The 27,858-nt window shown below is 42.2% G+C and overlaps 1 protein-coding gene across 3 annotated transcripts; it reads left to right on the top strand.

Annotated features, from left to right (window-relative positions):
• LOC139538867 (interleukin-1 receptor type 1-like) lies at positions 1 to 26,159 on the top strand. Of its 3 annotated transcripts, XM_071341372.1 has the most exons (12): positions 1 to 850; positions 1,844 to 2,258; positions 14,770 to 14,847; positions 16,960 to 17,212; positions 17,399 to 17,579; positions 18,620 to 18,809; positions 21,507 to 21,569; positions 21,808 to 21,943; positions 23,182 to 23,327; positions 23,536 to 23,679; positions 24,263 to 24,448; positions 25,282 to 26,159. In XM_071341372.1, exons 2-12 carry the CDS (start codon positions 2,243 to 2,245, stop codon positions 25,770 to 25,772), a joined length of 1,884 nt encoding a protein of 627 aa, XP_071197473.1. In that variant the 5' UTR covers positions 1 to 850; positions 1,844 to 2,242; the 3' UTR covers positions 25,773 to 26,159. The 3 variants fall into 3 exon arrangements, with proteins under 3 accessions (XP_071197473.1, XP_071197474.1, XP_071197475.1); XM_071341373.1 differs by lacking the exon at positions 1,844 to 2,258 and having other exon boundaries at positions 3 to 850; XM_071341374.1 differs by lacking the exons at positions 1 to 850; positions 1,844 to 2,258 and adding an exon at positions 11,412 to 12,034.
• Positions 26,160 to 27,858: the final 1,699 nt, after the last annotated feature.

A 27,858-nucleotide genomic window follows, 5' to 3' on the forward strand; every position in this document is an offset into this window, starting at 1 on the left:
TAACCCGGAAGCCAGTCGCACCAATGTGTCGGAGGAAACACTGTACAGCTCACGACCGAAGTCAGCGTGCATGCGCCCGGCTGCTACAAGAAGTCGCTAGAGCGCGATGGGACAAGGACATCCCAGCAGGCCAAACCCTGCCCTAACCCGGACGATGCTGGGCCAATTGGGCGCCGCCTAATGGGTCTCCCGGTCAGGCCGGCTGTAAAACAGCCTGGGATCAAACCCAGATCTGTAGTGAAGCCTCTAGCACAGCGATGCAGTGCCTTACACCGCTGCGCCACTAGGGAGGCCCCATATACACATTTAATTTGAGTGGTATTTGATCTATTGCTGGTTTCATACATTTAAGTTGACCTATTCCCTTGAGATCAGCAAGACTAAAATCAAACAAATGAGAGATGACAATAAGAGAAAGTTGGTGGTTACATAGTTCCCCCCACCTGAGTATTAACCGCTGTGTGTTTGTGTTTGAGCGAGAGTCCATGTGCACCTGTGGTTGTGTGACTGCACGATAGGTTCCAAGAAGTGCATTCACATGATGTTTCTGTGAATCTCTGAGGTAGAAGCCACTTCCTAGCTCTAGGACAGAAGTAGGGCAGGGCCCCTAAAAGGCGGGGGTATCCTACATCTTCTGACTCACTCCTGTGCCTCTGTTTGGTTAGGACTGGGGATTCTCAAATCAAATGGGGGAAAATCCAGGTGAGGTTTTACACATCAAGAAAACAACCTCCAGCATTGTCTTGTCAACCTAAAGAGTTTAACTTAAAATCACACTTCAGCGAACCTGAAACCCCTCATTGTGAAACGAAGTGAAGAGGAGCACCTTGGGTTTATCATCTCTAAGAAGGTAAATGTATTCATATAGGTACTGCAATTGTTACTCCAAACTATTGGTACACTTGGGCTTATTATGTATGTAGCCATTAGGAAGGAATAACAGCATGTTTCAAGTTAGTTCTGATAATAGAGCAAAATGTTATCCAGAATGGTCCAGCAGCTATGTCATGAGGCCCACCTTGCTACCACAATAGACTGACTATAGTAAGGGTTGTGGTCCCTACGATGAAGCTATATACAGGGAGTACTGGTACCAGATCAATGTGCCGGAGTAATTGAACTAGATATTTACAGGAAGGCAGGGTAAAGTGACTAGACATCAGGATAGAGAATAATAAGAGTAAAATAATGAACAGAGTAGTAGCAGCATATAATGAGTGTAAACGTGTGTGTTGTGTCGGTAAACGTGTGTCTGTGTTGTCGGTATGCGTGTGTGTGTGTTACGTATGTGTCCGTATGTAATGTATGTGAATGTGTGTGTATATATCCTGGTTCCCCAACACTGGCCGAATTTAGCCCATGGTTCATTGTTTTATGTATATATATATATATACATACAGTTGAAGTTGGAAGTTTACATAAACCTTAGCCAAATACATTTAACCTCAGTTTTTCACAATTCCTGACATTTAATCCTAGTAAAAATGCCCTGTCTTAGGTCAGTTAGGATCACCACTTTATTTTAACTTCTTATGGCTGCAGGGGCAGTATTGAGTAGCTTGGATGAAAGGTGCACAGAGGTGCCCATAGTAAACTGCCTGCTCCTCAGTCCCAGTTGCTAATATATGCATATTATTATTCATATTGGATAGAAAACACTTTGAAGTGTCTAAAACTGTTTGAATTATGTCTGTGAGTATAACAGAACTCATATGGCGGGCAAAAACCTGAGAAGTTCCACTTCCTGTTTGAATTGTTTCTGAGGTGGCAGATTTTCAACCAAGCTCTCATTGACATTACAGCGAGATATTGATGAGTTTTCACTTCCTACGGCTTCCACTAGATGTCAACAGTCAATAGAACTTCGTCTGATGACTCTAATGTGAAGGGGGGCCGAAGGAGACTGCCACGAGCTGACCATGCTTTCACATGCGCCTTCACATGAGGAGGACCTCCGTTCCACCGCTCTTCTGAAGTCAATCTAATTCTCCTGTTGGAACGTTATTCAAGATGTATGTTAACAACATTCTAAAGATTGATTCAGTACATCGTTTGACATGTTTCTACTGACTGTTACGGAACTTTTTGACATTTCGTCACGTTATAGAGGATGCGCTTTGTGACATTGGAATTGTTTACCACTAACGCGCTAACCAAAGTAGCTAATTGGACATAAATAACGGGCATTATCGAACAAATCAAGCATTTATTGTGGACCTGGGTTTCCTAGGACTGCATTCTGATGAAGTTCATCAAAGGTAAGGAGACATTTATCATGTATTTTCTGGTTTCTGTTGACCCAAACATGGCGGCTAATTTGGCTATTGTTCTGAGGTCCGTCTCAGATTATTGCATGATTTGCTTTTTCCGTAAAGTTTTCTTGAAATCTGACACAGCGGTTGCATTAAGGAGAGGTATATCTATAATTCCATGTGTATAACTTGTATTATCATCTACATTTATGATGAGTATTTCTGTTGAAATGATGTGGCTATGCAAAATCACTTGATGTTTTTGGAACTAGTGAATGTAACGCGCCAATGTAAACTCAGATTTTTTGTTATAAATATGAACTTTATCAAACAAAACATGCATGTATTGTGTAACATGAAGTCCTATGAGTGTCATCTGATGAAGATAATCAAAGGTTAGTGATTAAATCTATCTCTATTTCTGCTTTTTGTGAAAGCTATCTTTCGCTGGAAAAATGGCTGTGCTTATTGTGGTTTGGTGGTGACCTAACATAATCGTTTGTAGTGCTTTCGCTGAAAAGCATATTTGAAATCGTACACTTTGGTGGGATTAACAACAAGATTACCTTTAAAATGATATAAGACACATGTATGTGTGAGGAATTTTAATGATCAGATTTCTGTTGTTTTGAATTTGGCACCCTGCACTTTCACTGGCTGCTGCCATATCGATCCCGGTAGCGGGATGCAGCCATAAGAAGGTAAGAATGTGACATGTCAGAATAATAATAGAGAGAATGATTTATTTCAGCTTTTATTTCTTTCATCACATTCCCAATGAGTCAGAAGTTTACATACACTCAATTAGTATTTGGTAGCATTGCCTTTAAATTGTTTAACTTCGGTCAAACGTTTCGGGTAGCCTTCCACAAGCTTCCCACAATAAGTTGGGTGATATTTGGCCCATTCCTCCTGACAGAGCTGGTGTAACTGAGTCAGGTTTGTAGGGATCCTTGCTCGCACACGCTTTTTCAGTTCTGCCCACACATTTTCTAGGATAGGATTGAGGTCAGGGTTTTGTGATGGCCACTCCAATACCTTGACTTTGTTGTCCTTAAGCCATTTTGCCACAACTTTGGAAGTATGCTTGGGGTCATTGTCCATTGGAAGACCCATTTGCGACCAAGCTTTAACTTCCTGACTGATGTCTTGAGATGTTGCTTCAATATATCCACATAATTGTCCTCCCTCATGATGCCATCTATTTTGTGAAGTGCACCAGTCCCTCCTGCTGCAAAGCACCCCCACAACATGATGCGTCACGGTTGGGATGGTGTTCTTCGGCTTTCAAGCCTCCCCCTTTTTCCTCCAAACATAACGATGGTCATTATGGCCAAGCAGTTCTATTTTGGCTTCATCAGACCAGTGGACATTTCTCCAAAAAAGTACGATCTTTGTCCCCATGTGCAGTTGCAAACTAGTCTTTTTTATGGCAGTTTTGGAGCAGTGGCTTCTTCCTTGCTCAGCGGCCTTTCAGGTTATGTTGATATAGGACTCGTTTTACTGTGGATATAGATACTTTTGTACCTGTTTCCGCTAGCATCTTCACAAGGTCCTTTGCTGTTGTTCTGGGATTGATTTGCACTTTTCGCACCAAAGTACGTTCATCTCTAGGAGACAGAACGCGTCTCCTTCCTGAGCGGTATGACGGCTGCGTGGTCCCATGGTGTTTATACTTGCGTACTATTGTTTGTACAGATGAACGTGGTACCTTCAGGCGTTTGGAAATTGCTCCCAAGGATGACCCAGACTTGTGGTGGTCTACAATTTTCTTTCTGAGGTCTTGGCTGATTTCTTTTGATTTTCCCATGATGTCAAGCAAAGAGGCACTGCGTTTGAAGGTAGCCTTGAAATACATCCACAGGTACACCTCCAATTGACTCAAATGATCTCAATTAGCCTATCAGAAGCTTCTAAAGCCATGACATTATTTTCTGGAATTTTCCAAGCTGTTTAAAGGCACAGACAACTTAGTGTATGTAAACTTCTGACCCACTGGAATTGTGATACAGTGAATTATAAGTGAAATAATCTGTCTGTAAACAATTGTTGGGAAAATTACTTGTGCCATGCACAAAGTAGATGTCCTAACCGACTTGCCAAAACTATAGTTTGTTAACAAGACATTTGTGGAGTGATTGAAAAACAAGATTCCAACCTGAGTGTATGTAAACTTCCGACTTCAACTGTAACTAATGTAGGTGACTAGCTTTGCTAACCTCTGTAGCTAGCTAGCAAGCAATGCTAAAGGGATTGCAAACAGGTTAGCATAATTGTAGCGAAACAGATTTATTTTTCTTCTAAATATTAGCTAGCTGGCTAGCATTGATGAGGCCAGCAAACATACTCTTGGAATGTATTTCCTCCAACGTTATAATGAAAAGCTACCTCTCAGTCCCAAAACACAAGTTTTATGGAGACTTGTGGGCGACGTGCTGATGATGTTGCCCACTGTATGCACTTTCGGTAGCATGAATTTGTCCAGACTGAGGAGAAATCCACACACAATGCGTCCCTGACTACCTCCTGAGGTAAAGATCTGAACACAATCAAATCACAATGTAACTGTTGTGCATCTAGACCCATCTTTTCAATGCGATCTTCGTATTCTGATTGCATAAGTCACTTGTAAGTGTCATATGTAGACACGGCCTAAGTGTGCATAGAGTCAGTGCAAGATAGGGTCAGTGTGGATATCCAAACGGGTAACCATTTATTTAACTATTTAGCAATCTTATGGCTATTTCAAAGTCTTAAGTCTTGGGGGTAGAAGCTGTCTCGGAGTCTGTTGATTCGACCACTGTTTGCTGGACGGTAGCAGAGTGAACAATTTATGGCTTTGGTGACTGGAATCTTTGGCAATATTTCGGACCTTCCTCTGACACTGCCTGATATACTGTAGAAGTCCTGGATGGCAGGACCTCTGTTGCGATTTGCATTCGAGGGCGGTGTATTTGCCATACAGAGCTGTGATGCAGCCAGTCAAGATGCTCTCGATGGTGCAGCTATAGAACTTTTTGAGGATCCGAGGGCCCATGACAAATCTTTTCAGCCTCTTGAGGGGGAAGAGGCGCTGTCGTTCCCTCTTCACGACTGTGCGGGTGTTTGTGTGTGTTAAGTCTTTAGTGATGTGGACACCAAGGAAGTTGAAGCTCTCAATCCGCTCCACTACAGCCCCATCCATGTGGATGTGGCCGTGCTCTCCCCTCTTTATGCTGTAGTCCACGATCAGCTCCTTGGTCTTACTGACGTTGAGGGAGAGATTGTTGTCCTGGCACCACAATGCCAAGTCTCTGACTTAATCCCGGTAGGTTGTCTCACCGCCATCAAACTTGATGATGGTGTTGGAGTTGTGCGTGGCTATACAGTCGTGGGGGAACAAGGAATACAGGAGGGGATTAAACACATACCCCTGAGGGGCCCCTGTGTTGATGGTCAGCATGGCGGAAGTGCTGTTGCCTACCCTCACCACCTGGGGTCTGGGGCTGTCTCATTACGAAGTCCAGGATCCAGTTGCAGAGGGAGGTTATCAGTCCCAGGATCCCCAGCTTGGTGATCGGGTTGGAGGGCACTCACCTTTCCTCACTTTTTCAACTGCTACCGTGCGGGTCCCTGCGGGGAAGATAGCTGAGGACAATCTCTCTGTTCTTGTGACTGAAGTGTCAAATGCAAAAAATAATGGCAGTAAATTATCCTGCAGAGGTTAACCAGTGATAATTAGAGATATAACTTTAAAGCTAGAATCCTTAACTGAAACAATAACAAAGTGGTAACCCAACCCGTGTTTTGGTAAAAAGCTGAGGGATGGACCTGTGTCAACGTCGTGTGTATAGGTGGCAGGGAAGTCAGGCGCAGGAGAGTTAAACGAAGTGTAAATGGAAACTTTTAATAAATGTCCACATAACATGCTCCAAACACAAAAATATACATACATAAAATAAACATGGGTACGAGGACCCGTCGCGCACCTATACACCAAGAATCAACACTTGACATAAAACAATCTCTGACAAACACATGAGGGGAAACAGAGGGTTAAATACACAACAGGTAATGAATGGGATTGACAACAGGTGTGTGGGAAGACAAGACAAAACCAATGGAAAATGAAAAATGGATCGATGATGGCTAGAAGGCCGGTGACGTCGACCGCCGAACACCGCCCGGACAAGGAGAGGCAACGACTTCGGCAGAAGTCGTGACAACCTGGAGAAATGTAAACACTATCAAATTTATAGACAGAGCTATGCATGCAAAGACTGACCATCCATCATATTAAAATTATAGTTTTAACCATGTTTTGAGGCAATACAGTGTTTGTTTACATTTACATTGTTTAGAAACATTGGAGTAAAACGAGCTTGTATTTTGGTTCTGATGGTGTACGACAGTTGAACTAAGCTCATGAGGGATTTATAAGTTATCCTTTAAGAGTCAATGGGTATACAGTATATCATTAATTTATGACTATATCATTAATGTATGCTAAGAATGTGTTAGTTGTTGCTGCCGGTTAGTACTCTGTATGATCATGGAGTAAAAAGCGTTGGCCATGCACGTATTAAAGAGAGAGAGTGCAGAGCTGTGACCCTGCATGAGTAACCTGCTAAAAAAAGGTCAACTGTGTCAACCCCAGGAGTGGAATTTTCGAGGGTGTTTAGTGGTGTGTGTGGTTGACTTCTGAGTAAAGTGTTGACTAGGGTTCAGTCAGGTAGGTGACATTTAGAGTTTTTTAAATTGTATTTTGTACTGCCTTGATGTTCTTCTCTGTTACGTTCATTTGTGAGTCGCATTATCTTGTTTTGCATTTCACGTTTTAATTCCTTCTGTTGCGTATGAAAGTAGTGTAGTGGATCATTGGAGTAAAGCAAGCTTGTATTTTGGGTTCTGATGGGTTACAACAATTGAACTAAGCTTATGAGGGATTCATAAGTTATATTCTATAACAATCACTGGGTATATATTTTTAATTTATACGTAGCAACTAAAAATTCCAGGTTTAACCATTATTTTATTCCATATGACTCTAACGCCGCACAGTATCATCACTCCAGGGATAGCCAACCCTGCTGCTGGACAGCAACTGGGTATGCAGGCTTTTGCTAAATCACACCTGATGTTTGACATTTTACTGCACTGTAAGGATCTAATAATGCAAGCAATTCGCTGCACCCACTATAACAACTACTAAACTGTCTATGTGAGCAATAAACTTTGATTAGATTTTTGATTCAACTAATCAGTCCTGGTGAGCAACTAGCAGAATCATGTGTTCTTGTTAAGGGTTTGAGTGCAGCAAGGTAGTTCTCCCAGGTTAGGGTTGTTCCCCCTGGTGATAATTTTCATTCAATTAATAGCAGAGTCTTTCTGTGGTGGGATGTGTCTGGCCTTGCTCCAGGTATGAGGTATTAGCTCGCCTGCCTGCGTGTCACGGGCTGTGGTGGTTGACTACCGTCACGGGCTGTAGTGGTTGACTACCGTGGTGACTCCTGTAGTCAAATATTTTTTGTTTTCCGTGAAGGCCTGCCCCAGATTGTCTCTACCAGGCAAATTCCCCTATGGACTTCACCAAGTGAGATCCTAAGTGAATATGTTATCATTAAAATTGAGCTATTTAAAGGTATTGGACAGTCAAAATCATGTTTTTCATGAAACTGGATGATATTTAAAGGAAACCAGATCAAAGTATGATGACCGAAGTATGAAAAATTACAATTGATTCTAGATTGATAATGTTTGATCATAAAGTTACTGGTCAACTCCCCCATGTCAAACACTTGGATTCGTTATTAAGGGAACAAGGTGACATCGCCTTCAGTCTAATTTTAATGAACCAATGGCAACATTTCGAAAAGTACTGCCTTGTAACCAACATTGGAGAAGGCATGTTTACATAGGGATGTGGTATATAGCTAGATACCCACTCTACTGGTGCCAAAATTTGACTTTAGGGTGTCATCAAATATAAATAAAAGTTTACCCTGTTCATCAATGGCAAAGATTCTTATATGTTTCCCCTTTCATCTCTGTCTGGTGTTAGCTAGTTACTGGCTAGCTAGGTCTTCAGCTAGCATGGAACAAAGGGTGGGGGTGTCATTCAAAACTCTGAAGCAGTTGTCATGTCAACACATTGATCAGTGCTGTTGTGAACTGCATCACAAGAGACATGCCAAACAGGGGATGTATAAAAAAGAATTGATATCATTGATGCAATTTCAATGTTTGAGTTGCTTTGTGTATCAGCAAATTTGCTTGAGATGATTTTGTTGCAACATGGCTGACTGCATCCAAGTTTCTTTACATGGGAGTTTCAAAGAGCTGTCAGTCAAGATGAGCTCATGAATATAAGCTCCCGGCATACTCAGCCTCTTTACAAACTTCCTGGTAGTTAGACATGACAGAAAAAGTACTTTTCAGAATGACTGTTTAGGACCTTTAATACAATACAATATGTATTTCATAAGGCCTCATGAGGGCTAACACTCTAAAACATACTGAATTGTTTGGATAACCCAGGCATTGGGTCACTTAGTTTGGTAGTTTTTTAAAAAGAGCAAGGTTGGATTTGGGGACTCTGGGTTACTGAGATATGACCGAGTGGGTCAAATCAGAAGACTGGAGGCTTGACGTAGTAGGGGTGTAGGTTCAGGAAGTCCTGGCCACCCGTGAGAGTAAATGTAATTCCAGTTCATCTGTTCTGTTGAATTTTATTTATTTATTTTTAGCTTTAATTAAGCCTACAGAAGTATATGAGTTCCTTAAAAGCCTATGCAAATCATAATCGGATATCCCCAATGGGATAGTAATAATAATGTTAACATTTTTGTATTAGATTATGTGATGTGGAATAACTTTCAAGTAAAATGTTATGTTACAGTGTACAAAATTAACATGTTCGACAGGAATGACATTTACTCTCACGGATGGCCAAAAATAACTATCTAAAAGCCACATCCCTAATAAGCCCCACCTCCTGAAAATAATCTATGGATTATGTTTAAAAAGACCGAGCTGCTTGGCCAACCCAGAAAGAAAGTGAATAAAAACTAATTTGATAAACCCTGTTTGGATCATTTGAAAAACCCAACATGTTGGCTTGCAAAGTGATGTCTAAATCTGATAAATATCCAGCAAGAATGGGGATATCCAACCTTCTGAATTTTAGATCACCAGCAACCTGCATTCAGAATGACTGCCAGGGTTGGGAAAACTGAAATATGAGACTACCTAAAGCAGTGGTTCCCAACCTTTTTATAGTCCCGTACCCCTTAAAACATTCAACCTGCGTACCCCCTCTAGCACCAGGGTCAGTGCACTCTCAAATGTTGTTTTTTGCCATCATTGTAAGCCTGCCATACGCACACTATATGATACATTTATTAAACATAAGAATGAGTGAGAGTTTTTGTCACAACCCGGCTCGTGGGAAGTGACAACGAGCTCTTATAGGACCAGGGCACAAATAATAATATAATAATAATCAATGATTTTGCTCTTTACTTAACATTAAAAACCTTATTTGTTCATTGAACATTGTGAATAACAGGTTAATGAGAAGAGTGTGCTTGAAAGAATCCCCATAACTCTGCAATGTTGTGTTGTATTGGAGAGTCTCAGTCTTAAATCATTTTCCACACACAGTCTGTGCCTGTATTTAGTTTTTATGCTAGAGAGGGCAGAGAATCCACTCTCACATAAGTACGTGGTTGCAAAGGGCATCAGTGTCTTAACAGCGCTATTTGCCAAGGCAGGATACTCTGAGTGCAGTCCAATCCAGAAATCTGGCAGTGGCTTCTGATTAAATTCAATTTTCACAGAACCGCTTGTTGCAATTTCGATGAGGCTCTCTTGTTCAGATATCGGTAAGTGGACTGGAGGCAGGGCATGAAAGGGATAATGAATCCAGTTGTCTGTGTTGTCCGTTTCGGGAAAGTACCTGTGTAATTTCACACCCAACTCACTCAGGTGCTTCGCATTTGACATTTGACATTGTCCGTAAGCTTGAGTTGATTTGCACACAAAAATCATACAATGATGAAAAGACCTGTGTGTTGTCCTTGTTAATGCAGACAGAAAAGAGCTCCAACTTCCTAATCATAGCCTCAATTTTGTCCTGCACATTGAATATAGTTGTGGAGAGTCCCTGTAATCCTAGATTCAGATCATTCAGGCGAGAAAAAATATCACCCAGATAGGCCAGTCATGGGAGAAACTCGTGATCATGCAAGCAGTCAAACAAGGGAAAATTATGGTCAGTAAAGAACACTTTATTCTCATCTCTCAATTCAAGAAAACGTGTCAATACTTTGCCCCTTGATAAGCAGCACAATTCTGTATGTTGTAAAAGCGTTACATGGTCGCCGCCCATATCTTTGCATAATGCAGAAAATACACGAGAGTTCAGGGGCCTTGCTATAACAAAGTCAACCATTTTCACTGTAGTGTCCAAAACGTCTTTCAAGCTGTCAGGTATTCCCTTGGCAGTTAGAGCCTCTCGGTGGATGCTGCAGTGTACCCAAGTGGCATCGGGGGAAACTGCTTGTACTCCCGTTACCACTCACAAACTTTTACAGATGCACAATCGAGAGCATCCTGTCGGGCTGTATCACCGCCTGGTACGGCAGCTGCTCCGCCCATAACCGGAAGGCTCTCCAGAGGGTAGTGAGGTCTGCACAACGCATCACCGGGTGCAAACTACCTGCCCTCCAGGACACCTACACCACCCGATGTCACAGGAAGACCAAAAAGATCATCAAGGACAACAACCACCCGAGCCACTGCCTGTTCACCCCGCTATCATCCAGAAGGCAAGATCAGTACAGGTGCATCAAAGCGGGGACCGAGAGACTGAAAAACAGCTTCTATCTCAAGGCCATCAGACTGTTAAACAGCCATCACTAACATTGAGTGGCTGGTGCCAACATACTGACTCAACTCCAGCCACTTTAATAATAGAAAAATTGATGTAATCAATTTATCACTAGCCACTTTATATAATGTTTACATACCCTACATTACTCATCTCATATGTATATACTGTACTCTATACCATCTACTGCATCTTGCCATCTTGATGTAATTAAATGTATCTCTAGCCACTTTAAACAATGACACTTTATATGTTCTCATACCCTACATTACTCATCTCATATGTATATACTGTACGCTATACCATCTACTGCATCTTGCCATCTTGATGTAATGTATCACTAGCCACTTTAAACAATGCCACTTCATATGTTTTCATACCCTAATTTACTCATCTCATATGTATATACTGTACTCTATACCATCTACTGCATCTTGCCTATGCCGTTGGGCCATCACTCATTTATATATTTTTATGTACATATTCGTATTCATTCCTTTACACTTGTGTGTATAAGGTAGTTGTTGTGGAATTGTTAGGTTATATTACTGTTAGATATTACTGCATGGTCGAAACTAGAAGCACAAGCATTTCGCTACACTTGCATTAACATCTGCTAACCATGTGTATGTGACAAATACATTTGATTTGATTTGATGTCTCCCTGTCATGGCTTTTGCGCCATCAGTACAGATACCAACACTTCTTGACCACCAAAGTCCATTTGATGTCACAAAGCTGTCCAGTACTTAAAAAATATCCTCTCCTGTTGTCCTGGTTTCCAGTGGTTTGCAGAAGAGGATGTCTTCCTTAATTGACCCCCCATAAACATAACGGACAAATACCAGGAGCTGTGCCAGGCCCGCCACATCTGTTGACTCATCCAGCTGTACAACATAGAATTCACTGTCTGGTATGCGAAGCAGTAATTGTTTCAAAACATCTCCTGCCATGTCACTGATGTGTCGTGAAACAGTGTTGTTTGATGCAGGCATTGTCTGTATAGTTTTTTGGGCCTTTTCCCCCAGCATTGTCCCAACCATATCCGCGGCAGCAGGAAGAATTAAGTCCTCCACAATAGTATGGGGCTTGCCTGTCCTAGCCACCTGTCACGTCCTGACCGTAGATTGCTTTGTATGTTTCTATTTTTTGTTTGGTCAGGGTGTGATGTGGGTGGGCATTCTATGTTTGTATGTCTAGGTTTTGTATTTCTGTTTTGGCCTGGTATGGTTCCCAATCAGAGGCAGCTGTCTATCGTCGTCTCTGATTGAGAACCATAATTAGGTAGCCTGTTTTCCCACGGGTAGTTGTGGGTGGTTATTTTCTGTTTAGTGTTTTTGTTGCACCTTTCAGAACTGTTCGTTTTGTCGTTTTTGTTCGAGTGTTCATATTTATTAAAAGTATTATGAATACTTATCACGCTACACTTTGGTCCTCTTCTCCTTCTCCCGACGACAATCGTGACACCACCATATAAAATGCTTCTAGCTCCTTATTTTTTAATTTTATTTTACCTTTATTTAACTAGGAAAGTCAGTTAATTAAGAACAAATTCTTATTAATGGTATCTGTTGCTTTTATACATGTCTTACTATTCGAAAGTCATCTTAATTCTCGCTCAAAACCTCCCGTGGCTTATTTTTAAGTTTGGCATGTTCTGTTTCTAAATGTCTGCGCAAGAGTGAAGGTTTCATCGAGTTGTGAGATAATACTTTTGCACATATAACACACTGTGGATGAGGAAAGGCACTACTTCCAATATAAGTGAACCCCAAATCAATGTAGTTCCCATCATATTTGCGCCGCTTCGATGGTCCAAAGTCCCTGTCTGTTGTTTGGTGCTTTCCCGGGTAAGGGGGGAGTAACTCTTCGGCTGCATCAGATTCACAACTGTCAGTGTCCATGCTAGCTGGGCTAACAACAAATGTAGAATTACTGATGCTAGCATTGGATGTGCTCGTGGAAGCAGAACAACTTGTGTTGTCGACAGGTGCAGGTGTAGAACTGCTGGTATGTGTCTCTATGGACGCGGACCTTACTTTTTTTTAACCATTTATCAATTTTCGAGCAAACGGAATGAGCAGCAGCTACGTTTGGCTACATATTGGAATTCCCGCGAGAGAGTAACGGTTAATGTGATTGGATGTTAATTATTTGACTAGGATACCTGTATTTGACATTGTGTTGTTATTTCGCTGAACACTAGATGGTTTAATTTTATTTTTGGCAGTGAAACGAGGCTACTAAGGTGAGAAAGAAACCTCACCCAAATGTATAGGCCCGTTGGAAAATATAAACGGACTGTTTGAAAATGTGAATCACATTTATATTTGGCATACCCCCGATGGCATTGTACATACCCCAGTTTGGGAATACCTGACCTAAAGCTTCTAAACTGGAACAACCATTTCAGTAATTGGCGCAATAAATCCAATTAACACGTCGGCTTAGTTTGGAAAATGTATGACATTTATATTTGAGATGCATAACATTAATTAATCATTGTACTTGCAATTTTTAAATCAACCTGAAATAGAGCACGCTGTGAAATATGATTATGATGGGCGTGGTTTTGGTTCAACTCTGGTTATTAACACCAACACGGGTTATTATACAACAATGAGTGTTAATTCAACATTTAATTATGTTCAGAGTAGGCCCTTAACGTTATGTCATATGAAATATGTATAGTATTGTGTTAAATAATAAACAATTTATGATAACATATTTGCTAAGGATCTCACTTGGTGTAGTCCCTTGGACTGAAAAAATATTTTTTTATTTTATTTAACCTTTATTTAACCAGGTAGGCTAGTTGAGAACAAGTTCTCATTTACAACTGTGACCTGGCCAAGATAAAGCAAAGCAGTGCGACACAAACAGCAACACAGAGTTGCACATGGAATAAACAAACGTATAGTCAATAACACAATAACAGTCTATATACAGTGTGTGCAAATGGCGTGAGGAGGTAAGGCAATAAATAGGCCACAGTAGCAAGTAATTACAATTTAGCAAATTAACACTGGAGTGATAGATGTGTAGATGATGATGTGCAAGTAGAAATACTGGTGTGCAAAAGAGCAGAAAAATAAATAAAAACAATATGGGGATGAGGTAGGTAGATTGGATGGGCTATTTACAGATGGGCTATGTACAGCTGCAGCGATCGGTTAGCTGCTCGGACAGCTGATGGATGCAACAACCATGTCTCTGTCACTAACAAATACAGTCTCGGATAGTACTGTATCTCTACAATTCACTTGAAAGGCAATGCACTCTAGGAAAAAGTAAAAGTAAATAAAAAAATAAGGCTTTACACCAAGCAGTGTGTTTATTTAAAATGTTCCAGTGTCTATAGGGGTACACTCTTTCAGTGTTCATTTAACACTCTCGGTGTTGATTTAACACTGGATAATTTGTGTAGCTGTGGAGTGTGTTTGTGAGGGAGACAGACATTCAGTTGACAAGTAAGGGATTCAGTGGATGGTTAGAAAGAGGCATGATACTTTTGTATGTGAGATCATTTTGCTTGCTGAAGATTTTGGACAGTGTGATGTGATCCTTGGTTCTAATAGTTCATTTGAGTCTATTATGGCAATGCGTGACTAAAACTCACAAGTGATTCTGTGTGTCTCTTTGTTTCAGCTATGGATTGGAGTCAGATGTTGCAGTTCTTGCTCTTCTCACTCCTCTGTCTCATTGGCAGCTCCAAGGCAGTAGGAGGTAAGTAGGATGAACTTTACCCACAGAATTCATCAGCCATCAATCAATCAATCAACCATGTTACGAGGACAGCTAGAAGTACTGATTGAATTAAACTGGATCAAGTTAACAGCTCTATATCCAGAAACATGGTCCTTCACTTTGTCATGTCTTAAGTCTGACCTCTGGTGGGGGTTGATGGAATTATATAAATTTATAAAGCAACGCTGCAAATATCTGCGTGCAGTTTTAAACTACCCTTCCTCCCTTTTGTTCCATGCTGGCTGAAGACCTGGCTAGCCAGTAACTAGCTAACACCAGACAAACATGAAAGGGGAAAAATATAAGAATATTTGCCATAGATTAATAGGGTAAACTTGTAATTATATTTGCTGACACCATTCAGTCACATTTTGGCACCAGTAGGGTAGCTATCTAGCTATATAAACCATGCCCCTCTGCAAACATGTCTTCTCCGATGTTGGTTAAAAGATGATAGTTATTTAAATTAGGTAAGAGAATATCATGGTACAGTTCCATTGGTGTATTAAAATAAGAGTTAACGTGATGTCACGTTAACGTGGGGGAGGGGACCAGTAACTTTATGATCAAACTTTATCAATGTAGAGTCTACAGTCATTTTTCATACCTTGATCATCATCATTTGATCTGGTTTCCTTCAAATATCATCCAATTTCATGAAAAACTTAATTTTATATATTCATGACCTTTAAATCAACACTGAAAGTGTTGTCTATGGACCCCATATAAAAACCGGAACAGTGTTAAATTAACTTTCTGCTTAGTATAAAGCCTTATTCAAATATTTCCCAGATTGTCTTGCCTGAGTAAATTGCAGAGTTACCACCCATGACAATATTTGTTATTAACAGAGACATGGTTGTTGCATTCATTCATTTTCAGTCATATGGACTTCACCCAGTATTAAGTGAGATCCTTAGTGAATGTTAAAATAAAATATATTTAACACAATACCATATGTCTTTCATAAGGCCTTATTTTGAGGGCCTAGTTTTACCCTAATAGAGGGGCCTGAAACTCATACACATCACTTTGAACCAAAACTACGGCCGGCGTTGGCTGTTTTGCAGGTTGATATTTTAGAATTGTTTGTTTCAATATACTACACAAAGATAAACTACATACATTTTTCTAAACTAATCCAATCACTTAGTTCTTAATGTTCCTAACCCTGGCAGTCATTCTGAATGCAGGTTGCAGGTGAATTCATTTTCCAACTGTTGGATCTCCACCCACTGATTGGATTTCAATAGGAATTACACATCACTTTGTAAGCCAGCATAATGTGATTTGCAGGCCTGATGTGGCTTGTAAAACATGGATTTCAGGCCCTTGTATTACACTCTCAGAATAAAAGGTTTACGTTTGTTGCTAATGTTGCTAACAAACACTTAATCAATCAATGTACCAATGTACCTGCACAAACAGATATTGAAACAAACAATTCAAAATAAAAAATCTTCCTGCAATAGAGCATGCTGGGAAATATGATGGGCATGGTTTTAGTTCAAAGTGATGTGTATGAGTTTCAGGCCCCTGTATTTGGTTAAAACTATGCCTGCAAAATAAGGCCTTATGAAATACATATGGCATTCTGTTAAATATACATTTTTTATGAAAACATATTAATTTAGGATCTTACTTTTTGAAGTCTACAAGACAAAAAATGGATGAATGCAACAATTATGTCTCTGTCACAAAAAAATAAAGTAATGGGTGGTAACTCATTGCACTGTGGGAAATATTTGAATAAGGCTTTACACTAATCAGTGTGTTCATTTAACCCAGCTCTGGTGTCTATGGGTCCACAGACTCAACACTTTCAGTATTGATTTAACACCATCAGTGTTAATAAAAAATGAACACTGGAGAATTTGTTCTGAAGAGATATATTTTGAAAGGGCCATCTATGTAAAAACTCTGTCTATGCATACTACATGACACGCGTAATAATTGCATACTTTTTTGGTGTGCATCATTTCCCCAATATATTCTGTTCTTTAAGAGGTGGCCTCATTAAATAAGATGGTGGTCCTCAAACAGTCCCTGTACTGCATGTTTGTCTTTACTCTATATATTCTTTGTGTGCAGAGCTCTGTGTGGACAAAGGACGAGAGACTGAGCGGGACTTTTCAGTTTCCGGTGATGCTGCCATGTTGACGTCCACCCTGGTGGACCTCAACATGTTTGACAACCGCAGCATCCCCTATAACATCTCATGGTATGACCCAAGGACTGGGACAGAGCTGACCAGGGAGACAGGAAAGACTCTGGTGCGGGGGAAGACACTCTGGATTTTTAACATCACGATGGAGGATGCTGGAGACTATGTGTGTGTTGTGAGGTAGGGGCTATACTTTTGTCTGCTGTGTGTGTGTGTGTGTGTGTGTGTGTGTGTGTGTGTGTGTGTGTGTGTGTGTGTGTGTGTGTGTGTGTGTGTGTGTGTGTGTGTGTGTGTGTGTGTGTGTGTGTGTGTGTGTGTGTGTGTGTGTGTGTGTGTGTAAATCTTTCCTGTTACCTTTGATAACAGACTACCCTCCGAGTGCTACAAGAAGGTTGCCTTACTGATTGTGAACCACACCAACCCAAAAGAATGCGGTCGACCAGAAATGGCCGAACAGGTCCTGACCAAAACAGCCAACTCTTTCCTGAACTGCCCATTGAGTGACCATATCAGGGAAGTGGACAATTACTCCATCCAGTGGTACAAGGTGAGTCCAATGGGGTAAACAGACAGTGCAGTTTAATAGGAGAGTGTTGAGAGGGAACGCCTGACAGCAGGGGCGGACTGGCCAAATGGCATTTCGGGAAAATACCGAATGGGCTGGTCCAATGGGATAGTCTAACTTGTTTTTTTTTTGTACAGAATTAGAATTATCTGGCTAAGAATGAGGGCCACAGAGACAAAAACGGGCATTTTGGGGGCCTCAAGGAAAGGAAATGGGCCAATGTCGGGGCCTCAATGGAAAAAGAGTCTGGTGTGTCAGAAATGCCATGACGGATTTCTGGTCCCATGTGTCACGTTCGTCGTCCTCCTCATCTGAGGAGGAGTAGTAAGAAGGATCGGAGGACCAAAATGCAGCATGATGATTATCCATTTTAATTAGAAAACTTGAAAACAAAGAACAAAACAATAAACGGACAAACGAACGAAAACGCAACAGTCCCGTATGGTGACATACAAAAAGACACAGAAACAGGAACAATCACCCACAACCCACAATACAAAACAGGCTACCTAAATATGGTTCCCAATCAGAGACAATGACTAACACCTGCCTCTGATTGAGAACCATATCAGGCCAAACACATAGAAATAGACAAACTAGACATACAACATAGAATGCCCACTCAGATCACACCCTGACCAAACAAAACATAGAAACATACAAAGCAAACTATGGTCAGGGCGTGACACCATGCCTGACAATGCTGGAAAGCCTGTTTGAAATCTTTCTTTTCAGTAATTCAGTCCATTTCTCTGTATGCTTAATTTGTGTTTAAAACTATAGGAATGTAGGGTTATTACTACTAGTGACTACATTTGAGACAATGTTACTTCAGACACAGTATATACACTTTCATTGTTCATTTCTCTCACACATTGTACTGCATTGAATTGTTCTGAGAGTTGGTCTTCTAAGGTAAGACATTATCAGAACTTATCTGTAATTGTGTATTCATTTTGTACGACTAGCCATATTCCATTACCACTACCTTTCAGTGTGCATTTCTATTTTAACCCTGTCAGGGCTGTGAACCCATTGTGGAAGATGATCCCTTGTGGAACAGGTTTAGCTATGTCAGTCACAATGCTATGGCGTTACTCCAAGTAAAACTGGTCACCCTTGAGGATCATGCGTTCTACACCTGCACCATGACCTTTAACTTGGAAGGGCTCAGCGGCAGGATCTCAGAGACCATCTACGGTATGGTCGACGGTGAGTATTGCTGGCACAGCTCATAAAAGTGGTCCTTAACCACAGATCTAGGATCAGATTATTACCATATACCCCCAATCCTTACCACAGCCATTACAGAGATACAGTGAAAGTCAAACTGGTTACTGATCATTGCTAGACAACCATGTCAGGTGTTGCCATAGATTTTCAAGCAGATTTAAGTCTAAACTGTAAATCGGCCCCTCAGGAACATTCACTGTCTTCTTTGTAAACAACTTCAGTGTAGATTTGACCTAGATTTGACCTTGTGTTTAAGGTTATTGACTTGTGAATTCATCTTCCAGTGCCTGTTGGAAAGCAGACGGAACCCGGTTTTCCTCCACGATTTTGCCTGTGTTTAGCTGAATTCCGTTTCTTTTGTATAATGAAAAACTATCCGGTCCTTAACGATTACAAGCATACCCATAACATGATGCAGCCACCACTATGCTTGAAAATAGGGAAAGTGGTAGTCTGTAGTGTGTTGCATTGGATTTTCCACAAACATAACACTTTGTATTCAGGACAAAAATTGAATTGCTCTGCCACTTTCTTTGCAGATTTACTTTAGTGCCTTGTTGCAAACAGGATGCATGTTGTAGAATATTTATATTCTGTATAGGCTTCCATCTTTTCACTCTGTCAATTAGGTTAGTATTGTGGAGTAACTACAATGTTATTAATCCATTCTCATTTTTCTCCTATCGCATCCATTAAAGTCCATAACTGTTTTATAGTCACCATTGGCCTGATTGTGAAATCCCTAAGCAGTTTCCTTCCTCTGACAACTGAGTTAAGAAGGACACCTGTATCTTTGCAGTGAATGGGTATATTGAAACACCATTCAAACTGTAACCATCCAAAGTGTAATTAATTTTACTCCTGAACTTATTTCACCATGCTCAAAGGGATATTCACTGTCTGCTTTATTTTTTTTGACCCATCTAACAATAGTTGCCCTTCTTTGCGAGGTATTGGAAAACCTCCCTGGTCTTTGTGGTAGAACCTGTTTGAAATTCACTGCTCGACTGAGGGACCTTACATGTAATTGTGCTGTATGTGTGGGGTACAGATATCAGGTAGTCATTCAAAAATCATGTTAAACACTATTATTGCACACAGAGTGAGTCCATGTGTAACAGTATGACTTTAGACCGTCCCCTCGCCCCGACACGGGCGCGAACCAGGGACCCTCTGCACACATCAACAACTGACACCCACGAAGCGTCGTTACCCATCGCTCCACAAAAGCCACGGCCCTTGGGGAAACCCTACTTCAAGTCTCAGAGCAAGTGACGTAACCGATTGAAACGCTATTAGCGCGTACCCGCTAACTAGCTAGCCATTTCACATCCGTTACACTCACCCCCTCTTTCGACCTCCTCCTTTTCCGCAGCAACCAGTGACCCGGGTCAACAGCATCAATGTAACAGTATAACTTTAGTACGTCCCCTCGCCCCGACACGGGCGCGAACCAGGGACCCTCTGCACACATCAACAACTGACACCCACGAAGCGTCGTTACCCATCGCTCCACAAAAGCCACGGCCCTTGCAGAGCAAGGGGAAATCCTACTTCAAGTCTCAGAGCAAGTGACGTAACCGATTGAAACGCTATTAGCGCGTACCCGCTAACTAGCTAGCCATTTCACATCCGTTACACTCACCCCCTCTTTCGACCTCCTCCTTTTCCGCAGCAACCAGTGACCCGGGTCAACAGCATCAATGTAACAGTATAACTTTAGTACGTCCCCTCGCCCCGACACGGGCGCGAACCAGGGACCCTCTGCACACATCAACAACTGACACCCACGAAGCGTCGTTACCCATCGCTCCACAAAAGCCACGGCCCTTGCAGAGCAAGGGGAAATCCTACTTCAAGTCTCAGAGCAAGTGACGTAACCGATTGAAACGCTATTAGCGCGTACCCGCTAACTAGCTAGCCATTTCACATCCGTTACACTCACCCCCTCTTTCGACCTCCTCCTTTTCCGCAGCAACCAGTGATCCGGGTCAACAGCATCAATGTAACAGTATAACTTTAGTACGTCCCCTCGCCCCGACACGGGCGCGAACCAGGGACCCTCTGCACACATCAACAACTGACACCCACGAAGCGTCGTTACCCATCGCTCCACAAAAGCCGCGGCCCTTGCAGAGCAAGGGGAAACCCTACTTCAAGTCTCAGAGCAAGTGACGCAACCGATTGAAACGCTATTAGCGCGTACCCGCTAACTAGCTAGCCATTTCACATCCGTTACACATGCAACTTATTATGAGACTTGTTAATCAACGTTTTACTCCTGAACGTATTTAGGCTTGCCATAAGAAAGGAATTGAATACTTATTGACTGAAGACATTTCAGCTTTAAATATGTTATTAATTTGTAAACACTTTGAAAAACATAATTCCACTTTCACATTATGGGATACTGTGTGTTGGCCAGTGATACAAAGATTTAAATGTAATACATTTTAAACTCAAGCTGTAACACAACAAAATGTGGAAAAGGTAAATTGAATACTTTCTGAAGGCATTGGAAAGTACATGCCCCTGAATCAGAGGTTATGATTTCATAGAGGTTGCTTTGAAACTTTGCTCTGTGAGAGCTTAGAAATGGTTGTGTTCAATAGGGTCAGGTGACTGCAAATTTCTGTGTCTGTCTATGATGTTTATGAATCATTGTCATCATTTCAGAGGAGTATTGCCTGGAGCCCAAAGTGGTTGAACCTGCCAATGAGATCATCAAAGCAGATTTGGGTGAGTAAGCCACTATAAAACATGTACTGTATATGTGTGTGCATGTGTTTGTGTGTGTGTGTGTGTGTGTGTGTGTGTGTGTGTGTGTGTGTGTGTGTGTGTGTGTGTGTGTGTGTGTGTGTGTGTGTGTGTGTGTGTGTGTGTGTGTGTGTGTGTGTGTGTGTGTTTGTGTGTGCGTGAGTTTGTACAGTTCTTTTAATGCATGATGCAAATAAAGAATTCAAAGTTTGCCCCCCAGGTTCTTCCTTCAGTAAGATGTGTCGGGTGTTTGTCCCGAGTGTGGGGAATAACCATTGTGCAAATTTGAATTGGATTTCTAGAGAAAACTCAATTTCCAAAATTGTCTCAAAGCGCGTCTTTCAGGAATCACAAAGGTAGGTTGAGACAACACAACAGCATCACAATACACAATGTAAGAATTCTACAGTTCCGTGAAGAAGTATTTGCCTCCGTTCTGATTTGCTCTTTTTTTGTATATTTTTGATCCTGAATGTTATCAGATCTTCAACCAAAACCTAATATTAGATAAAGGGAACCTGAGTTTACAAATAAAAGTGACAAAAATGATCAAAGTTGTGCACCACCCAATTCCCCTGTGCCTCAGAACCTCAACAACTTTCTGTCCATCTGTCTGAGTTGAAGCTGAGACGCAGCTTGGTCATGCAGCAGACAATGATCCAAAACACACAGTCAAGTCTACATGAAAATGGTTAAAAAGCAACAAATGTGAAGTTTTGTAATGGCCAAGTCAAAGTCCAATCTAATCCCAGTTGAGATGTTGTGGCAGGACTTGAAACGAGCAGTTCATGCTTGAAAACTCACAAATGTCGCTGAGTTAAAGCAATTCTGCATGCAAGAGTGGGCCAAAATTCCTCCACAGCGATGTGAGAGACTGATCAACAACTACAGGAAGCATTTGGTTGCAGTCATTGCAGCTAAAGGTGGCACAATGAGTTATTGAGTGTAAGGGAGCAATTACTTTTTCACACTTGCATAACTTTAATTAAATAATGAAATAAGTATATATATATTATTTTTGTACACTCAGATTATCTTTATTTAATATTAGGTTTTGTTTGAAGATCTGATAATATTCAGTATAAAAAATATGCAAAAATAGAGAAAATCAGAAATACTTTTTCATGGCACTGAATATGCCTGTCTTGTCACGCCTGCTACCACTCTCTCGCGCCAGGCTGCCCAGCACTGTACACTCCTGCCACCATCATTACGCACACCAGCTTACCTCGTCACGCGCATCAGCGAATTATTGGACTCACCTGGATTCAATCACCTGTGTTATTACCTCCCTTATATCTGTCAGTTCCCCAGCTGTTTTCCCCTGTCATATGTTGTTATGTTACCTGTGTGTTGACGCTGGTCCATGTCTGTTCCTTATTCAATGTTTACTGCCGTACCTGCTTCTCTACTCCGGCGTTGGTCTTTACGATAGAATCCATATACCTGAACACACAGTAGTGCTTCCTTTGAATGGAACTGAAGATAACATACACTGCTATTTTGTGAACTGTGGCCATGATGGTTTGATTGAGCGTTCACAAGGGGGAACTTGTCTGTCTTCTCTCCCTCTCTTCCCCTCCCCCTAAACCAGGAAGTGGAGAGAAGAGAATGGTGTATGGTTGGAGCTTAATTTGACTTTCTTGATGGTGCAAGAGGAGGACTTTTACATTAGCTACACATGTAAGGTTTCCAGCGACAGAGGCAGTCCTTCAGCCTCCTTCACACTACAGCCTACAGGTTAGATAACACTTTTCCTGAAGATAACATAAAAATGTTTCAAAAGAGATCACACACATATTATCCTGTCTCTTTACCCTTGTTTTGATAATGTATAACAACTGCAACCTCACCACTTTTGAAAAAACTGGTTGAAGAATTAAAGCCATTCAGCTTGACCTTGGGTAAAAACTGTTATAAATGCTATCGTCTCTCTTTTTCTGCACAGATCCAAACAACCTGCTCCCTATTGGGGTACTACTGACTAGTCTGGGATTGGTGTTTACTGTTAGTGTTGTTATTTACCATCGTTTTAAGATTGACATTGTGCTGTCGCTAAGGAGGGTGTTCCCGCTTCTCTACACAAACACAGGTACACAATGAGAGACAGTTTACCGCACATATCCTTCCCAAACACACTCAAGGAAACATGAATAGAAACATACCTGAGCACGCACACGCAGACATACACACGCACGGACACCTACACACTATCTGCAGACTCATTGTATGGTGTGCATTCACAAAATGTAAACTCGCACTAACATAAACATACATTCCTACACCAGATACAGACAGTAATGCACATACAGCATGTCTCCCCACAAACCCCCAGGCCCACACTTAAACCCACACACACATGAATGTTGCATTGCTTGTTTCCCACTCCCCACCTGACCACAAGTAAAATCAGTAGCAAATGTAGCAAGGTACTGTAGCACATCCCACATGCCACAGCTGCAGTATGCAAGCACTGCATTTTCCATGACAGAGGAAGCAGAGAGAGGAAGATTAATACGAGGCACTGAATAGGCCATGTTACCATGAAACACAAGCAACTATGGTGTCATTAATAACCAAGCCTCCCCTGTTAGGCAGGTTTGTGGAGACTTTTGTTCCAGCCCAGCACTAACACACCTATTTTGTTTTACCTGTCCTTGTCCTGCATGTGGCAGACTCTGATGGGAAGCTGTATGATGCGTACGTGGCGTACCCCCGTCTGTTTGGGGATGGGGAAGGGGATGGGGGCAGGGCCTGTGGGGAGGCAGAGATGTTTGCCCTCCACACGTTGCCCCAGGTTCTGGAGGGGAGGTATGGCTATAGGCTCTTCCTACTGGGCCGGGACAGCCTCCCAGGGGAAGGTAAGACATCTCTGTTCGACCCTGGGGATCTAGGTTCCACAAGATTATCTTAACATTGGCATTAGTACACATGTAGCATGATGATGAAATATGTGGAATCTTTCTGAAGTCCTAAAGACCTTCTGAAACCATCTTAATGGTTAAACAATGTTGTAATAACCATTTTCCCTGCTCCCTTTCCCCCTCTCCCTCTTCTCCTCCCTCCTCTCTTTCCCCCTCCCCCCTTTCTTCTCCCTGACCCCCCTCTCCCTCTTCTCCTCCCTGGCTCCCTCTCCATCTTCTCCTCCCTCCTCCCTATCCCTCTTCTCCTCCCTCCTTCCTGCCCCCCCATCGCCTTCTTCTCCTCCCTATCCCTCTTCTCCTCCCTCCTTCCTGCCCCCCCATCGCCTTCTTCTCCTCCCTTTCCCTCTTCTCCTCCGTCCTCCCTGCCCCCATCTCCCTCTTCTGCTCCCTCTCCTTCTTGTCCTTCCTCCTTCCTGCCCCCATCTCCCTCATCTCCTCCCTCTCCCTCTTTTCCTCCCTGCCCCCCATCGCCTTCCTCTCCTCCCTCTCCCTCTTCTCCTCTGTCCTCCCTTCCCCCTCTCCCTTTTCTCCTCCCTCCTCCCTGCCCCCATCTCCCTCTTCTGCTCCCGCTCCCTCTTGTCCTCCCTTCTTCCTGCCCCCCATCTCCCTCTTCTCCTCCCTCTCGCTCTTCTCCTCCCTGCCCCCCCCCCTCTTCTCCCTCCTCCTTGTCACCCTCCCTCTTCTCCTCCCTCCTCCCTGCCCCCCTCTCCCTTTTCTCCTCCCTCCTCCTTGCCCTCCTCTCCGTTTTCTCCTCCCTCCTCTCTCTCTAGCCGTAGTAGATGCTGTGGAGGAGAGCATGCTGGCCAGTCGGCGTCTCCTCCTGGTCTACTCTGGCTCTACGTTCTGCAGTGGCCACAGTGACAGCAGCAGCGGTGTCCTGGAGAACTGGCAGAGCTTCGAGAGGCAGACGGCCATGCACCGTGCCCTGCTGGAGGGCTCCCTTAAGGTGGTCCTGGTGGAGCTGGAGGAGGTCACCCCTACACAGCTGGCCCTCTTCCCTGAGTCGGTGCGCCACCTCCGGGAGCGCCAGGGCGCCATCTGCTGGTGGAAGAGTAGCAGGACAAGGAGGACCAAAGGGTTGAGGTGTGGGAGGTGGAGAAAAGAGGAGGTGGAGGAGAAGAGACGGGAGCTGGCTTCGCCCCCTCTCTCCTCACCCTCTCTTTTCTTGTCCTCATGCTTCTGGAAGGAGCTGAGGTATTATATGCCCGTGAGGGGCATGAGGACGAGGTGCCCAGAGAAGAACAGCCTGTTGAACTTGTGATGGGATTGATGGGCTTTGGAGAGGACAGTGATAGACATAAGGAGGAAATATGTTGAATGAAAGGACTTCTGATACCATGGAGAGTATAAATGTTGTTCCTGACTCTCACAACACATTTTCATGAAATATTCTTGAATCAGACTTTGGAGGACTGATCCCCTGGGATGATATTTATTTGAGGCAGGATGATGATTGATCATCCTGCCGATTTAATGTTGTAAAATGCACAGTTAAGAGTGTATTAATATTAATTCTGAACATATTGGCAGAGCCACTCAAACACACACGCATGCACACACACACACCACACACATAATTTACCACCATGTTGTACATACACACCGCATCTGTGAGAGAGCTTTAATAAAGAGAGCCCAGTACATTCTATACAATGTATTTGATGTCTTTATTTGTCTACTTAAAAAATGTTCCCACCAAAATGTTCCTTTATTTCTTTCAGATTTGTTAATCCTCCAATGAGATAAGCTATAAGTGTTTAAACTAATATTTATGGATGCAGTTATTTGTTATGAGGCCAAAGTATTTATGAACAGCTTACCGACAGTTAATATTAAATGTTTTCTAAATGGTGAGCTGACTATTAACAAATACCTTATATGATTTATTAAACACAGTCCTGAAACTTCCCAGACACTTCCCAGAAAGGGTGTGGCGGTTTGCAGAAGTTGGTTGCGTGCTAGCTCTTCTGTTATGTCAAGCTTACATACAGGTAGGACTGGCTGTGACTGGTAATCTGCTTTACTGTAATCCAATGTGATCATAGGCCATTTCAAAGAAAGTGTGGTTAGGAGGACTGGAGATTCTAAAATCCAATGGGGGAAGATCCAGCTGAGGTTGTTTCACACCTGAAGAAAACATTCTCCAGCAATGTCTTGTCAAACTGAAGAATCTTCCTTAAAATCACACTTCAGTCAACCTGAAACCACTCAGTGTAAAACGAAGTGAAGAGGAGGACCTTGGGTTTATCATCTCCAAGAAGATACATGGATTCATGTAAGTTTTGTAATTGTTACTGCAAACTATTGGTACACTTAGGATTAATATTTAGCATGAAGATAGCCATTAGGAAGGATTAACAGCAGGTTTAAAGTTAGTTCTGATAAAAAGAGTAAAACTTTATAGATTTTTGAATGGTCCTGCAGCTAAGTCATGAGGTCCACCTGGCTACCACAACAGAGTGTCTTCAGTTAAGTTTGTGGTCCTCACGGAGAAGCAACTCCACCATGGGGCTCATGTGGTGTCTCAATTGCAATGGCTCATTAGCTAGTCCTCACTATGCAGCTCTGCCTGGAGGCTCTCTAAAGTCTTGTTCACACTGCAGGCCTTAAAAGGATACTTTAGTATTTTGGCAATGAGGTCCTTTCTCTACTTCCCCAGAGTCAGACGAACTCGTGGATACCATTTTTATGTGTCCAGTATGAAGGAAGTTAGAGGTCGTTTCGCAAGCCAATGCTAACTTGCGTTAAGGCAGTTACTGGAAGTCTATGGGTATCTGCTATTGTGCTAGTAGATATCTATTGATCCCCTACACTATTTTGTGTTTGTTTTCTCACATGAACAGAAATTGAGCAAACAGTGTAGAATCTTTACAACCAGGAATTGACAGAGGGATTTCTACTAGTTAACACAGCCACAAAGTCAGAACAGCTTTCCCATTATGACAACAGATGTCGTTCTTGCGGGAGAAAACAATTGGCAAATATCACAGCCAGTCACAACACTGGCAGGTAAGTAATACTGTGAAACACTATCGTTCCACTATTACTGCAGATATATTATGGACATTTTCTCAAATTACAATCCAAAAATCCTATGTGTAGCACCTTTAACCAGTGATAACTAGAGAAGTAACTTTAAAGCTAGAATCCTTAATTGAAACAAAAACAAAGTGGTCCCCCCACCTGAGGGATGGGCCTGGAGAAATATAGGCTCTCAAATTCATAGACACCGCTATGGATGCAAGCACTGACCATCCACAATGTTTCCATTTACATTGTTTACAAACATTGGAGTAAAACGAGCTTGTATTTTGGTTCTGATGGTGTACGACAGTTGAACTAAGCTC

Source organism: Salvelinus alpinus, chromosome 14, assembly GCF_045679555.1.
Source record: "Salvelinus alpinus chromosome 14, SLU_Salpinus.1, whole genome shotgun sequence".
Classification (NCBI taxonomy): Eukaryota; Metazoa; Chordata; class Actinopteri; order Salmoniformes; family Salmonidae; genus Salvelinus; species Salvelinus alpinus.

Coding starts and splice junctions, on each gene's coding strand:
- LOC139538867 (XM_071341372.1), top strand. Junction 17,580..18,619: donor ACTCCATCCAGTGGTACAAG/GTGAGTCCAATG, acceptor TAACCCTGTCAG/GGCTGTGAACCCATTGTGGA. Junction 23,328..23,535: donor CTTCACACTACAGCCTACAG/GTTAGATAACAC, acceptor TTTTCTGCACAG/ATCCAAACAACCTGCTCCCT.